At 31.3% G+C, this 16,283-nt stretch overlaps 5 protein-coding genes across 8 annotated transcripts; 2 read left to right on the top strand and 3 right to left on the bottom strand.

Annotated features, from left to right (window-relative positions):
* Positions 1 to 423: 423 nt before the first annotated feature.
* On the bottom strand, positions 424 to 3,010 carry R-l (rudimentary-like). 3 transcript variants are annotated; one of them, XM_070309541.1, is made up of 4 exons: positions 3,003 to 3,010; positions 2,332 to 2,476; positions 1,747 to 2,230; positions 424 to 1,670 (listed from the first exon to the last, which is right to left on the bottom strand). In XM_070309541.1, the coding sequence occupies exons 2-4, from the start codon at positions 2,470 to 2,472 to the stop codon at positions 856 to 858; spliced, it is 1,440 nt and encodes a 479-aa protein (XP_070165642.1). In that variant the 5' UTR covers positions 2,473 to 2,476; positions 3,003 to 3,010; the 3' UTR covers positions 424 to 855. The 3 variants fall into 3 exon arrangements, with proteins under 3 accessions (XP_070165642.1, XP_070165634.1, XP_070165628.1); XM_070309533.1 differs by lacking the exon at positions 3,003 to 3,010 and adding an exon at positions 2,682 to 2,934; XM_070309527.1 differs by lacking the exon at positions 3,003 to 3,010 and adding an exon at positions 2,698 to 2,934.
* A 136-nt stretch (positions 3,011 to 3,146) lies between these two features.
* LOC138940528 (fidgetin-like protein 1) lies at positions 3,147 to 6,033 on the top strand. Of its 2 annotated transcripts, none has more exons than XM_070309515.1 (3): positions 3,147 to 3,599; positions 3,900 to 4,081; positions 4,169 to 6,033. In XM_070309515.1, exons 1-3 carry the CDS (start codon positions 3,594 to 3,596, stop codon positions 5,952 to 5,954), a joined length of 1,974 nt encoding a protein of 657 aa, XP_070165616.1. In that variant the 5' UTR covers positions 3,147 to 3,593; the 3' UTR covers positions 5,955 to 6,033. The 2 variants fall into 2 exon arrangements, with proteins under 2 accessions (XP_070165616.1, XP_070165621.1); XM_070309520.1 differs by lacking the exon at positions 3,147 to 3,599 and adding an exon at positions 3,606 to 3,790.
* Positions 6,034 to 7,515: 1,482 nt separating this feature from the next.
* On the bottom strand, positions 7,516 to 8,522 carry LOC138942428 (TD and POZ domain-containing protein 3-like). Its single transcript, XM_070312659.1, has one exon. The coding sequence runs from the start codon at positions 8,512 to 8,514 to the stop codon at positions 7,516 to 7,518; it is 999 nt and encodes a 332-aa protein (XP_070168760.1). The 5' UTR covers positions 8,515 to 8,522.
* Positions 8,523 to 9,608: 1,086 nt separating this feature from the next.
* Positions 9,609 to 13,556, bottom strand: Non1 (nucleolar GTP-binding protein 1). The gene is made up of 9 exons (XM_070312646.1): positions 13,335 to 13,556; positions 12,948 to 13,222; positions 12,632 to 12,869; positions 12,307 to 12,549; positions 11,982 to 12,236; positions 11,632 to 11,916; positions 11,272 to 11,550; positions 10,961 to 11,104; positions 9,609 to 10,695 (listed from the first exon to the last, which is right to left on the bottom strand). Exons 1-9 carry the CDS (start codon positions 13,380 to 13,382, stop codon positions 10,540 to 10,542), a joined length of 1,923 nt encoding a protein of 640 aa, XP_070168747.1. The 5' UTR covers positions 13,383 to 13,556; the 3' UTR covers positions 9,609 to 10,539.
* Positions 13,557 to 13,843: 287 nt separating this feature from the next.
* Positions 13,844 to 16,190, top strand: Rae1 (ribonucleic acid export 1). The gene is made up of 7 exons (XM_070312634.1): positions 13,844 to 13,989; positions 14,084 to 14,408; positions 14,547 to 14,720; positions 14,806 to 14,877; positions 14,975 to 15,256; positions 15,378 to 15,572; positions 15,782 to 16,190. The coding sequence occupies exons 2-7, from the start codon at positions 14,151 to 14,153 to the stop codon at positions 15,866 to 15,868; spliced, it is 1,068 nt and encodes a 355-aa protein (XP_070168735.1). The 5' UTR covers positions 13,844 to 13,989; positions 14,084 to 14,150; the 3' UTR covers positions 15,869 to 16,190.
* Positions 16,191 to 16,283: the final 93 nt, after the last annotated feature.

The following is a 16,283-nucleotide window of genomic DNA, read 5'->3' as shown; positions in this document are numbered from 1 at the left end:
CTGACACCTGACCGCGTGTTATCGCGCGGGAAAATCGCCACTCACAGACGGACGATGCGAAGCCAACGTCAGGCTGCTTTCTCAGACGCGTTTCTCCGATTTCAGACGATCTATAATTTTTGCGACAGAGAATTCAAGCTTACTTTCGAATCTTTTAAAATTCACATTTCAGAAAAATAATAATGATTCAGAATTATGTTTTTCGGTATATATATATATATATATATATTTTCAGAATCTTTCTCAAGAACGATTGGGACACGAAATTATATATATTTAAATTATGTATTTATATATTATATATAAACACTGTATATTTCATATAAAAATAATACATCTTTTTTATTTATCATTTCTATGTAATAAGTTGTGCATATATATAAATTAACTTATAATTATTCTATGGAATTAAAATATGCACACACATAGGATCAATTAATAACAAATTTTACACATGTAATGATAATCCCTTTTTCTTATGGAATAATTACAAAAGTCATATATAAAAAGATCTTTTTATTCAATCTGATCATATATTCCTCCTCTTCTATGGCACATTATATTTATCTGTACGATAAATATATATTCTTAAATAATATGCTCTTAGAAATCATATTACATATGATTTTCTTATAATTTAAGTCGTACTATATATATATATATAGTATTTTATAAAAGTATATAAACTATATATTCATCTCATATATTGGAAAAAAAATATTTGGAAATAAATCCCTGATACGTAAAACATTATCTCAAAATAAGAACAGATAATTACAGTTTAAAAAACTACAGATCCAGCTGTATACGGAACAAAATTATATAAAAATAGCTTGTAAACTATATATATTATTGTCACATATCGGATGAATTTATTCGTTTCTCGTATGCATTCCAGAGCTGTTTTTTGTATTCCAAAGTAGCCTTTAAAAAACCGTGAGAAGCTTCCGTGATACCTCGACCGACAACAGCCAAATCGGCACCTGCATTGATAACAGATTCCGGATTGTTATATTGTTGATCTAACCCATCATCGCTCTTGGATAACTTGACACCAGGCATTAATTGAAGCAGCCCGGGTTGTACAGAGAGATTGGATTGAGACACGAGGCCGACTATCAGGTCAGAAGCCTCCTCCGCTATTGATACTGCGCTTTTCAGGTAATCACCGGTGGTTAATGCACTTTTGGAAGACATTTCGGCGACGAGGAAGATGCCGCGAGGTTCCATGATGTTCTCCAGACCTTTTTTTAGCGCGTCAATGATGGACGCACCGGATACCGGATGCACTGTGATCAAATCGGCCCATTCGGCGATCTTATATAAGCCATATCTGTATTGCAACAACACCGTGTTGCCAATATCGCCAAATTTGCGATCCTCCATCAATAGGAACTTGTGCCGCTTTGCTAGCTCTTTTAGCTGAAGAATAAAATTCTCGTTAAAATCATCTATGATATCCACATGGGTTTTCAGTACAGCAATGTGAGGCCCAGCTATGTTTGCTAATTCTAAAATCGCGTCCGTCTTTTTCAGATCAGCTGCCAGACAGAGATTGGTTTGCTTAGACTCCATTAGTTCCAGCAATTTCGAGGCCAATGGATTTTTTGCTAATTTTGCGCGTTTACAGTATGCCAGCTTCAATCTGTCATCTGGTATAGCTATATTGCCTATAAGCAAAAAACGGCAGATAATAATGATAAATTATATAAGACATATATATCAATTTCTATCAAAATAATTTACCTTGAATGGAAATGGTCAGTGCCCGATTCTTTGTCAGATAATTATCAACATCCTTGACAACTTCCAATGTGATCTTTCCAGCTTCAAGAAGATACTGCATAAGCTGCGTGATTGCATATAAACTCTTGACCTTGATTCCATGATTCTCAAGATTCTTTCTGCCACCTTGCTCTCTATCAATTACCACATATGCTTCTGTTACATTCAGATGTTCCTTCTTCAAAGCATCAACGGTTTCCAGAATACTGCTACCACTCGTGATGACATCCTCGATGATCACACAATTATCACCAGGCAAAAAGACACCTTCGATGAGTTTCTTTGTGCCGTATAATTTTGTCTCCTTTCTCTTCATTAACATTGGAATCCCGTTGTCAACTGAGATCAGGGTAGCTAATGGCAATGCTGTATACGGGACTCCGCAAATTTGAGATACTTTTGTAACGTCATCCGGAAGAGTCCACAGAGCTTTCGCCAAATTAGACTACAATAAAGAGATATATTAATATATATATCGCTTATATATCTTGTACAAATTTATCACAATTCTCTCGTATGTGTTATACTGTGTATGTATATGTATACCATTAGTTTCGGGTATGAAATTATCACCCGCAAGTCGAAATATACCGGCGTTCTTAAGCCGAGTTTCATCTCAAAATCTCCGAATTTCAGAGCCTGGACGTCGTACAATTCTATGGCCAACTTTTTCAGCAACTCTTCCATTTTACTGTAAATAAAAAATAAAGAGAAAAAAATAAAAGAGATGCGTTAGAGAAAAAAATTTACAATACGTAAGATTAAACATCCAACAATGGCCATATAACACATATTGTTCCGAAATAACTCTCGGTGAGTATCGATTAGATTTTTATTCACAAGTATTTTTAAATCGACGCGATTACAATTACTTCTAGCATTTTTGAACACCTTACTACAAAATTGTATTACGTGAGGGAAAATATTTGCAACAAAAGCAGAGAGAGATCTGGGAGAAATCACGTTGCCGTTTTTCTAGCTGGTATGCTGGTAGCTGGTATAGTAGCGCCAATCGCGCCAACTGGATATATTTTAAAGCCGGCAAAACTACATGGCCAAATTCACTTTTCGGTGCCACGGTAAAACAGCTTGTTGATGCATGTCTATGTTAGATCCATTATGCAAAGATAAAGAAGAAACAAGAGAGAACAATGGCTAGATCCTAGATCCATTTAAAAATAATCGAGAGTGCATTATTTATATTTATATTATATTACTAATGTTCTTTCCGATGATTGCAATGTCTTAAGCCCGTATCAGACTTCGCATTGAAAGATTTTGAGATTCAAGATTGAAATTTGACCAATAAGAATAAAGAAAATTTTAGTCCTTTTTGTTCTGATTAGCCAAATTCCAATCTTTAATCTTCAATCTTTAATTTTCAATGCGTAGTCTGATACGGGCTTAAAGCCCATTAATCTTGTTGCATTTTACTGCTTTCTGCCACGAGAGGCCAGAAAGCATTTTTAGGTTGTATTTCGATCGTAAAGCGATACGTTAGAAGAACAAGGACAGCACGCGATTGTCGCTCCTTATCTAGATTTATCTCTGAACGATCGCATCCGTGTGCTCAACGTATCGGTGTTTGTGCCTTCACGGATACTACACACATACGCGATGAAAGAGAGACAAAGACGGCGCCAACATCTCTCTTCGTCGAGCGATCAGTGTACTACCACTATCGAAAAGATTGAAAAGTGAACGTAGCACGGATATAAACCAAATGACCAACATCGAAGAGTATCGAAGAGTGGATGTAGCACGGACATGAACCATATGGAGATTTGACCGACAGTATCGAAAAGTAGATGTGGGTAAGTGTTTCCAATTCCTAAAAATGGATGCACGGCGCTCCTCTACGGCCTAGAAAAAGCGTCCCACGAAAATCGCCGGCATTGCCTCTCTCACAGGCTTCTCTCTGCTATAATAAATAATAATTGTTCCTGATTGTCAATATTGTCAAACGTATACAAAAAAATGTTCAATTACAGCGTTAAATGAATTCGTTAAGTATAAATGTCAAACTTGAATAACAATGATATACAAGCTATCCTGAGATACATTAAGTTATAAATATATTTCTAATTAAAATTTATTGAATTTTTATTTATTAGAGATCCAGAAACATGAATTCCAATAACGCGAATATAAATGTTTCACAAAACTCGAAGATGGGAAACGATAATATTCTGGCTGCCTATCATATGCTAAGATTTTCAAAGCAACATAAAGATTTCGATATCATAGATATTGAACGCAGATCTCTTGCTATGAAAAATATGACAGCAAAGTTATTGTAAGTTAACTTATAGTTTTCTATCACTTGTTAAAAATTTACTACACCAAACATTTTTATTTATTTTTAAAATATTACACATTACAGTGATTCAGAGGATACAGCAGCAATACTTTTACAAAAAGATCTTAAAGATTATTTTATTTTAATGACAGATACAACCAAAATAAACAATTATTGGAAACAGATTAAATCTCAATTGCAAGATATAAAAAATGATCCATTGAAATGGAAATCAGGTTTAGAGGATGAAGATGCTACACTGAATCTTATCAAACCTTTGGTTTGTCAAAAAAATTATACTTTACCTTGTAAAGGAAAATTTTATTATGATAGGGACATAGAAAAAATAGTAAATAACACAAGGAGAAGTAAAAATATACAAGAAAGAAAAATATCTTCGCAATTACAAGCATCTTCTAATCAAAACTCAAATAAAGAACTTTTGTTGAAGCCTAATAATAGTGAACAAAATATATCTGCATATTTCACAAATATCCATGAAAATGGCAATTCTAATAAGCATATAAGTAATATTAAACAGAATGCATCAAAAATACAATCAAACAGGCACTCTTCTTATCAGAATTTGAATAAGTTTGTACAAAAAAGACCTATATTAAGCAATAATAATACAAATGATACAAAAGAAGACTTGTACGGATATACAAATCCACAAGCATCAAAATTAAAACGAGCTGTGAATGAAGACACGAAAAGAGAAAAGAGCGCACTCGACTCTTTCAGGAGTGCCAGAGACGAATTGTATATCCAAGAAATGAAGAGAAATAAATCGGCGCCGAAAAAAACTCTAGGTGGTCGTTCAGCGGTCAATTCTCAGTTCGTCTGTCCGTTTAAACGAGATAAGGAGAATTCGATGCAGAGCAATATTCTGCTACAAAGCAAAACAAATGTAGAAGAGGTGGAAGATGAAAGGCTAAGGAATATCGATCCAAACATGATCGAGTTGATTAGAAACGAAATTATGGAATCGGGAAAGGCGATAATGTGGAACGATATTGCCGGTCTCGAATACATCAAGAAAATCGTTAAAGAGGTAGTAGTATTTCCTATGTTGAGACCGGACATCTTCACTGGTCTTCGTCGTCCGCCAAAAGGGATTTTACTCTTTGGTCCACCTGGAACTGGAAAAACTCTCATCGGTAAATGCATAGCTTCACAGAGCAAGTCCACGTTTTTCTCGATTTCAGCCAGCTCCTTGACTTCTAAGTGGATTGGCGATGGCGAAAAAATGGTTCGCGCGTTATTTGCGGTGGCCAAGGTTCATCAGCCGTCTGTTGTCTTCATTGACGAGATTGACTCGCTGTTAACGCAACGTTCGGAAACGGAGCATGAATCCTCTAGGAGGCTGAAGACAGAGTTTTTAGTACAATTAGACGGCGCGACGACTTCGGAGGATGATCGTATTTTGATCGTTGGCGCAACCAATCGGCCTCAAGAGCTAGATGAGGCAGCGAGACGGCGTCTCGTCAAGAGACTGTACGTTCCTCTGCCGGAACTCGAAGCACGCAAACAGATAATTAATAATTTATTAACTTCGGTACAACACAATCTCAATGAAGCGGATATCGTGAAGATCGCAGAAAAATCGGCAGGATATTCCGGCGCCGACATGACGAATCTATGCAAGGAAGCGAGCATGGAGCCGATTCGAAGTATCCCTTTCAATCAGTTGGGAGATATTAAAATGGAAGAAGTAAGGTATATAACGAGTTGCGATTTCGAGCAAGCATTGATCAATGTGCGACCTAGCGTATCTCAATCAGACTTGAACATTTATATCGAGTGGGATCGTACTTATGGATCTGGTAACGCACAAAATTCTATAAAAAATGATACAATGAACAAATAAGTCAATTATAATGTACTAATCAGTGCAAAAAATTCTTATATGTTTGTAACACCAAGTTTTTATAATATATGTAGATTAAAAAGAGTTTTTTTATACGAGTTTTGTCATTAATTCATTATCAAGATATAAAAGCTCCTTTCTCTTTTTATAATAGGACATAACATGTATTTTATTATAATAACATTGCCAATACATGTACATACATATGAATTTACATTTTTTTTTTCTTTAAGACCAGAAGAATTTGCCAGAGCAGATAATCACTCATAACTTGGAACAATAAAAGTCCAAACCAATTATATGCTAATTTGAGAATGTATATTTAATATATTTCTTTATAATATACATTAAATGAACTGAACAAGCAGAATAAATTTAAAATCCCTATTTTGTACAATATTAGATTAATAATTTTTAGAACAAAACTTATTAACTTTTAAGAGATACAAAGTCCTACCATAAATTGATAACAAAAAGATTGTTGTTATAATATGAAATATATATATATACAGGATGTCCCCATTTTAAATGACAAAATTTCAGGAGTGTATAGGGAAAAGCGAAAGTAAGACAGAAAGTCCTTTAGAGGCTTGCTCGTTTTTGCTCCATTTTAGAGAAAATCGCAAAAATTCAATCTCTCATTGTCAGTTGCTCTCTTGAGTTGATTGGCACCGAATAAACTTTCTGCTTCAAGATTCCTTACATATGTAAACACTTGATGTTATTCTTTATGGTGCCAATCAGTTTAAGAGAGCAATTAAGAGACAGTGCATTAAATATCACTAGAACAAATGTCTAACTGCAATTAATAAGGTCAGTACTAGATGTAATGCTTGCATTGCAAGAGACACATACATTTTGAACAATATCTGCATTAAATAGATAGTAACATAAATAAAATGTAAATAAATAAGTAAAAAAACGAAAAACTTGTTTTTTTTTGTGATTTTCTCCAAAATGGAGCAAAAACGAGCAAACTTCTAAAGGACTTTCTGTCTTAGCTTTTCGGTCCCCTACACGCTCCTGAAATTTTGCCATTTAAATTGGGGGCACCCTATATCATATATAATATAATGCATATAATATAAAATAAATATTTCTTTATTGAATTTTTTATCTTCATTGTTTTTGCTATGTTTTGCTAAAGTATAAAAAGCATAAAAACCAAGGATGGTATTCATATATCCACACATAGAAAAAAAGAACTATATTTTAATATCAAGTATGCATTTTATTTCATATTATAAATTAAAAAGCTTAGTCTATGATATATAACATACACAAATATGAAATATGAGAATTAAATGTGGAATATAAAAATATATATTCTATAAATATAGAAATTATATATTCTAATTCAGTTTTATATATTGTATATGACTATATATGTCCATATTACGTTTGAAATTATACTGATATATATATATATATATATATATATATATATATATATATATATATATATATTAACATTTTAAATTATACTGACATATATATTGACGTTTTAAATTATACTTTTTTTGCAGATTTTGCAGATATTTTCACATTTTGCTCGATATTTTTAGTCTGAGTTCAGCTCAGGATACATTTTCATTAAAGTTATAAATTCTGAGGTATCCACAATATCTTTTGAATATAATTTAATAAAATCTTTGGTATATTTCTTCAATATTTTTCCATTATTTAAATGTGCGATTTTTAAATGTTCTACAACATTTTTTTCTGTCGTCTTTATAATTAAATATTGTTCACATATTAATTTGAGATCTTGTATATCATATTTATCAGCTGCTACAAAAAGTTCACATATTGCGTTTCCAGATATATCTATCTCTTCCAGCGTTTTAGATAGATAACCAATTTGTACAAAAGATAATAATTCTTTTAGAATATCATATCCTATATCAGTTATTACTACTTCATTGTTTACACTTTCCTCTAGACCACAGTTAAACATAGCTTTAAAGACTTTACTTTTTAAACATAGCGAGTTCTTATTTGCTTCAAGATGTTCATTGTTTATTATAAACGAAACAATTGAATCGGATTTTTCTTTAGGAACAAAAATATCTGCCATAGCAGGTCTCTTATATGAATAGGATACACTATTGTTGTACGTTCGTACGAATATATACAGTTCAAAGCGTATTGTAAGTGTGTTGTTAGGTGATAAAAAATGCTTATTGGAAAGATGTGAAATAGGTAGCTCATAAAATAGACTTTCTTTACAGTTTGAGCTACTGTATGCTGAGCTATTATGTATCAAATTTATATATGTCGGTTTTAATACATTAGTCATTTCTCCTGTATTAGTTTTCAAAAAAACAGAATAGGAGATATTATAACTTGTGTATAATACATTAGGTATACAATAAAAATTTAAACTATCTTTTGCACGACACATTTGAAATGTAAAACTTTTAGATTCAACAGAATATAATGCAGTACCAAATTTATAAATTTCCAAAATATCAGGAATATTCCATGTATAACACAATCTGTTTTGTTCAAGTCGTGTTTCACAATGGTAAACTCCATCTTTATTTATAGTGGACATCATCTTTGTCATCAACCCTGCAAATAATAGATGTTCAATATTATATTATTCTTATAAACACTGAATATTATAGCTTAAAAAACATTAATCTTTTCTAATAATTTCATAATTTTATATCAATTATCCAAAACTGTACCAGTGCAATCATTAATCCTTAGAATATATGATTTTTTATTGATTACAATAAAAAATTATTTATAAGTATAAACACTGCGCTGTATTAATATTTCCAATTATTGTGCTCAATTAAAAACAGTTAAAAAATTTAATTTTAATTCTAAAGATTTGGAAAAATAAGATAAAATTTAAAAAATATTTCTCACGAAAATAATTATTTTTTAAAATAAAAAAAAATAAAGAACATTTTTCAATATTATTTTAATAGTAATTTCATATACCACACAATAGTAAACTCATAAACCATACATTATTATACTTGAGGTTAAAAAATTCACTTATATCTATATATAATTACCTAATTCATGATCCATGTAGTTATATATATAAATGATAATTAACAAGCAATTAATTATCATTCAAAAATATAAATGAAAAAATATATTGTATATTATACTTTTGAATTTAAGAAATTCATTAAGTTTTTTAGACAATCTATAATTTGCAACAAATTCAAGATAAAATATTATTTATAAATTATATATGTCATATATAATGCAAAAAGTAAAATACAAATACAAATCAAAATATATATCACAAGGATACACTTATATATAATACATAAAATTATAAGTAAAATTTTTTTTTTAAGTTTTGTTATAAATTATAGATGAGGCCTTTATTCTCTATGTTCTCCTTCGACAAAAGTAGAGCAATAAAATAAATAATTAGATCGTAACAAGTTGATTAAGCACACATAAAAAACACATTTTATAGTGATTAGAAATTGAATCTTATGCATACACTTATTTCTATACTATACTTATTTATATATAAATGCAATGTAATAATATCTAATAAAATATAGTATAAAATTTAATCTTATTTAATATATTTTTTTTTAGAAGAAAAAAATTATGAACGTTTACAAGAAAATTTTACTTACAAATCAGTGGCTTAGTTCAATGAACTAAATTTCAATATTTGCTTCGCTCTATTTTCCTTTCTGTGATAATTCTTTTTACTTTAATAAAGAATCTGAATTTATTGTGTATGTACAAATATAAATATTGTAAAATGTAAAAAATTCTACACACGATTCTCAATCAAACTTTTTTATCCGTATTGCAGCAAGATTGTTAGCTTTAGCTGTTGCTAGACAGTTGTTAATGAATATTAACGTTTCTCTCTCTCTTTTGTCTTTTTTCGTTTGTTTAATTTTGGTATACTATGTCTGGGCATTAACACATATACAGAAAAAGAGATTTCCCGTACGTATTAAAAGTGTTTGATTGATCAAGATTTATAGTTATTTATTAATTCACAAATTAAAAAGAGTTTTCGATATATTTTACTAATTCCTATTAGCGAATATGATTTCAAAAAAAACTTATCTTGATGTATTTCGTAAGAATAAAATTCTCGGTCGGTAACAAAAAAAGAATCTTATCTATTAGTAAAACGCCTGCTTATCCCGCTCGAGTTCTAAGGTTCCTTTGTATCAATTATGCAACCACGCACATTGATGCTACGCCGGATAGTCATAAAAATACTATTCTTAAATTGGAAATATTTATTTAACCGCCATAATAATAACGGAGAAATGGAAAATGAGATCTCTTCGTCTTTCTCTCTTAACAAACATGCCAGTTGATGTCTCACGAGAGTTTCATTCATAAATTATGATTGTATTTTTTATCATATTGATCATGAATTACAAATCAGCTAGCAACAATCTCCAAGTGTGCATGTAGAGTTCCAAAAGATGTCAATAACTATTTTAACTAAAAACTACATTTAAAAACATTTCTTCTTGCATATACTTTGCAACTATTTTTATTTTATCATATTTTGTATATTTTTATATAATATAAAAGAACTAATATGTAAGATTTATATAAATATCTAACTTTATCTTCTGTCCGTTTTGCCGATTCCTCTTTTACCAGTAAATAAGTGTTTCGGCATTTTGTTACCAATGAAACGATCAGCTTCACCCTTGAGACCTTTCTTGGCTATCTTTTTCTTTAACGCCTTGTGTGCTATATTCTTGAGTTTCGTCTTCATCTGAAATGCGAATAAGTATAACATTGTTTTTATTTATTATATATAATGGAACGATAATCAATATCTTTCACATAAATAAAAAAATAAATTAAATGAAAGATTAAATTTAATGATTATTTCACTTTTTTAAGAAAAATTGAATAAATCAATCTACATATAAGTTTAGTTTTTTCACTTTAAGATTAATTTTCTCAATTTTTGTGAACATGAATAGAAGCAATACATTGTATGCGATTAAATTGTCAAATATCTCTTTTTAACATACCATCACATCTTTAACACCCATTTCATCTCTCGGTGGTCTTGACATACTATGAGCACGCGATTGTGACATTGATTCTAAACGCATACGTTTCATAGCGGGTTCTGAACGCGATCTTGATCGTCCTCTCGTTCGTTTAAAATGTGCCTATAAAAAGAAAAGTCATAATAGTGTATAATATAATCTATAATACTGAAATACATACATATGACAATAATATCAATAATAGTATAATAGTAATTGCAATACCACAATATACTCTACATAATTTTCTTATGAATATTTAAATTCTGTATAAATATCTCAACACTTACATTTTTAGTATCTTCTATATCCACACCCAACTCTTCCATCTGTCCCTTCAACTTCGCAACCGATCGGTCGCGGACCTTGGCCGCGGCTGTACGTGGCATAACTGGCTTCGTGGAAGCCTTCATTATCCGCGCCTCGTCCCTCATGATGATCTTCTTATCTCGAATCTGTTTTGCCAGCTGTTTGATCTCGTGCATCGTCTCCGACAATTCGGGCACTTTGTAATCGTACATACCGGCATTTTCCCTCAACTGTTCTTCCCTTTCCAATTGATTCAATTTCTGAAAAAACGGGAAGAACGACATGTTTTATCATGGCAATTGCAGTCTCATACAATTCGATAACATAAAGTTTAGACTGACCTCGAATATATCTAGGTCTATGTAATCCGCTATGTTATGACCTTCCCAAATCTCTGGTATGATATCGTACTTTTGATCTCCTTCGATATCGTAATTCTTTTTCAAATTGAGTACATAATCGTCTCCCATCTCCTCTTCTATCTCCCTCTCCAATTTACGCTTTCTCTCGATTATCACTGCGGCAATCTGTCTTTTCTTTAGAACATTCTCCGGTATACATGGGACGCGATTAGGATTTATTTTTTTCGGTTGAGCAATATGTAATCGATTAAGAAGCCCTTCAACCTATTAATTATAGTAAATCGTATTTAAAGATTTTCCGGAAAAAAAAGCTGTTAGAGATAAAATACCTTTTTAGTTTTAATCTTTTGATCGACTCTGAAGGCTAACAGTCGTTCACAAGCCTCCAATTTTACTTCCATTACACCGAAATCGGTGATTGTACTCATTTCTAACATAGGTAAATTTGTATCGTCCTCGAGTGTTTTTAGAACAGCTCTTTTTTCCGGGGATAATTCATTTAAACGTACAATATCCGTTTTGTTCAACACTATTATTAGAGGCTTATTCGTAAATAAAGGCTTTATGGATTCAAACAGTTTTACCTAAATAAACAAAATAATTATAATGCTGTATTAGAACATAATTACTGTTTCTTTGTGACCTTCAACTCACTTGTTCTTCTAAAGTATGACCACATTGCTCGGACAAATCGCAAAAATAAAGCACAGCAGCTCGCAAGTGAGCAAGAGCAGTCACTGCTTGCATTTCTATTACATTTCTCTCTTCCAGCGGGTGATCCAATATTCCAGGTGTATCTATTACTTGCCACGTTAAGTATTTATAATCAGTATGCCCCACATATAAGGATTTTGTTGTGAATGCATATGGTTGAACCTCTACATCCGCTCGAGTAATCTTTAGATTAAGTCACATAAAATTACATTAAATACTACTTATATAAGAAATATGAGTGCAACAGTTATTATGTATTACTTACTTTATTGATAAAGCTACTTTTGCCAACATTTGGAAAACCACATATAATTATTGTGCGTGTATAAGGATCTATACTTGGTAATCGAGCTAAATGTTGGCGAACTTGTTCAAGATATGTTAAATTGGCTGCTTGTCTTTTCATAATAGTGGCCATTCGGCCCAAGGCAGCTTTCTTTAACTGTTTACATCGATATAATGAATCTCCATACTTTAATAAACGAACATAATCTTTTGCCACACTATAATCAAAAAATAAATCTTATAGTTATATTGTATGCATATATATATATATATGTGTGTGTGTATCATTTCTTTACTTGTCAATTAAATGCCTGGCGGTATTTATCTGTCCAAGAGCTAACTTATAATGATCTTTGTCGTACAAAACATTCATTAAGTCGGCATAGAAAGGATGAACATCATCCAACTTAGGAAATTCTTGTATTATTTGGGATAATCTATCGTGAAAGTTCTGCTGAGTAAATTTCACTTTTCGCGTGTAAAATGCACGTATTCTTGTGATTTTATATTGCTTGTGAATAACCGTCGGTGTCTTGCGTTGTGTCTTCGATAAAATTATATCGATAAAATCCTGTGCGAAAAAAGCAAAATGTGATTATTATATATAATATTTAAAAAAAAACTACAAGACATTTTAAATATAAAATATATCAATTATAATCAAAATCAACAATAAAATCAACCTTCGCAGGTGGAACAACTGCAATCTTCTTAAAATTATATAAAGCCATTTTTTGTATTTTTAATTTATTGTCCTTTGTGTTAGAAGAGCACTTCCTTTTTTTCTTTTAATATCTGCCTTTTTGGAAACACAAAGTGCACGCACTTTATCTTTTTTTTTTTTAATGAAACATCAAGAAACAACTACAAGCACGTGTTGTAAAGTTTCACCAATGATCACTAGTTTGAGGTTACATCCGGGAGCGTAGATTTTTGTACAAATGAACTTTTCCTGAACAGATCTTGGTTTGCAACTTGCGACAGCGAGCTCCCCGAACGCACCCTAAAGCCCGTATCAGACTACGCATTGAAAATTGAAGATTGAAGATTAAAGATTGGAATTTGACCAATCAGAACAAAAGGAACTAAAATTTCTTTATTCTGATTGGTCAAATTTCAATCTTCAATGCGTAGTCTGATACAGGCTTTAGTTACATTTGATTCGTCATTCGTCGTGTGTTACATATACGGATTTGGTTGCAGGCACATTAGCGTTAACAGTTGTAATTTAAAACTGACATCAATTGTGGAACGTTTGAATATTTATTTTGTATTTTTAATCTCTTTTGCGTAATGACATAAAGCTGTTTTTTCACGCATGATGTGAAAAACTACAAGGTAAACGATTCGAAATAATATATTTCGGAACAGACAATCTGTGAGGGAAAAATTAACCTCTTTTTATGTGAATACAATTTGGAATTTTTTACAGAGAGATTACTGCGAACTGCGAAGAGATTACATCTCAGAAAATAAGCAAGAAACCGCGTTAATTAAAAATGTTTAATCAGAACAACACATTAAGGACTGGAACGTCAAATACATCGAATCCCATGCAGGATTTCGAAGTCGTTTCGCCGCCAGACGATTCTGTCTCTAGTCTGGCATTTAGCCCGGCATCTATCCAACAGAATTTTCTCGTAGCCGGTTCCTGGGATTGCAATGTTCGCTGTTGGGAAGTCGAGCAATCTGGCAAGACGGTACCTAAATCAATGCAAAGCATGGCAGCGCCGGTCTTGGATGTATGTTGGAGCGATGTAAGTTTCTATTCATCTTACATTCTAATGAAATTTTGTGTATGTAGTAAACCCTAATAAAATAAGTCATCATGATGTTTACATAAAAAATTACATTATTTAATTGTTATTAATATTAAACTGTATAAATATTGCTAGGATGGAACCAAGGTATTTATGGCAGGCTGTGACAAAACAGCAAAATGTTGGGATCTGGCCACAAATCAGAGCATGCAAGTGGCAGCTCATGATGCACCTATTAGAACTTGTCATTGGATAAAGGCATCTACATATTCATGTCTAATGACTGGTTCCTGGGATAAAACGCTAAGAGTTAATATTTATAAAATTTTTTTTGCTTGAGAGTTTATTAATTTATATTTTATAACTTTTTAATTGAAAAATATAAACTTTTTAGTTTTGGGATTTGCGTAGTCCTAAACCTGCAATGACTATCAATCTACCTGAAAGATGTTATTGCGCCGATGTGGTAAGTGTACATATATATATATATATATATATATATACAATAAAATTTGTTCTAACATGTAAAATTATAACAATATTAAAAATTAACAATATTACAGGATTATCCAATGGCAGTTGTGGGAACAGCTACACGTGGATTAATAGTCTACCAATTGGAAAGCAGCCCACGCGAATACAAACCAGTTGAGCTAAGCTTGAAGTATCAATATCGTTGTGTAGCAATTTTCAGAGACAAGAAGAAAGTTCCGACCGGTTTCGCAATTGGAAGCACAGAGGGACGTGTAGCGATTCATCATCTCAATCTTAGTACGAAGGAAAATTTCACATTTAAATGTCATAGAACTAATGGTACACCAAATGGATATCAGGACATTTATGCGGTTGGTAAACATTTTGTTCAAATTGTTTAAATTTTTTAACTTGCATTTAACCTTTTACAGAAGAAGTTTAATTTCTTCTAACTGCAATAATATTTTTTATTATTTATCAATTTATACACAGGTTAATGACATAGCATTCCATCCAATACATGGCACTGTAGCAACTGTAGGTGGTGATGGTACTTTTGGTTTCTGGGATAAAGATGCACGTACAAAGTTAAAATCATCTGAAACAATGGAGCAACCCATCACACATTGCTGTTTTAATCACAATGGACAGATATTTGCATATGCTGTTTCTTACGATTGGTCTAAGGTAAGTATCAAAATACAATAATAGAAAAATCGCATTTTATTATTATTAAATTAATTTTATTAAATCTATTTTGTATCCTTTATCTTACACACGGTTCCTATTAACCCATTATTTTATTTTAGTTTTAACTTTGTGAGTTTTTATGATTTTATTATTCAAAAATTGCATATACTTAATATTATTATTAACGAGATTTATTAATATTTTAGGGACATGAATACTATAATCCAGCAAAGAAGAATCAAATATTTTTGAGACCTTGTTATGATGAATTGAAACCAAAAGCTTCGCCCTAAACTTGTTGAATCCTGAAATTTTCGCTGGACAATGTATCAATTCAAATCGCGAGGACTTACACTTTTCAATAAATACATAATGTTTTATTGCTTTTTTTTTCTTACTTATTAAAATTGTTAAAATATTTAAAATTAATTAACACATAGTGTTTTACTATATAATCTACACATATGCAATTTTGTATGTGCAGATTATATAGAATTGATAAAGTTTGCGACATGAACAATGTTTGAATAATATTACAGTATCTAATTTCATTATGTTTAATTTGCAAAATATTGACAAGTATAATTCTTTTTTTATAAAATAAGGTAATATTGAGATATACAAATTTATTATATATATTTTAATAAACAAAAAACTCTGTATGCACGCACAATTCTTTACATTTATCATTCCTGGTATCGTTTTACT

This window comes from Polyergus mexicanus, unplaced genomic scaffold (genome assembly GCF_030449975.1).
Source record: "Polyergus mexicanus isolate NDT 795.1 unplaced genomic scaffold, iyPolMexi1.0 SCAF_2, whole genome shotgun sequence".
Taxonomy (NCBI): Eukaryota; Metazoa; Arthropoda; class Insecta; order Hymenoptera; family Formicidae; genus Polyergus; species Polyergus mexicanus.
This window is presented reverse-complemented; position numbering and strand designations above follow the sequence as displayed.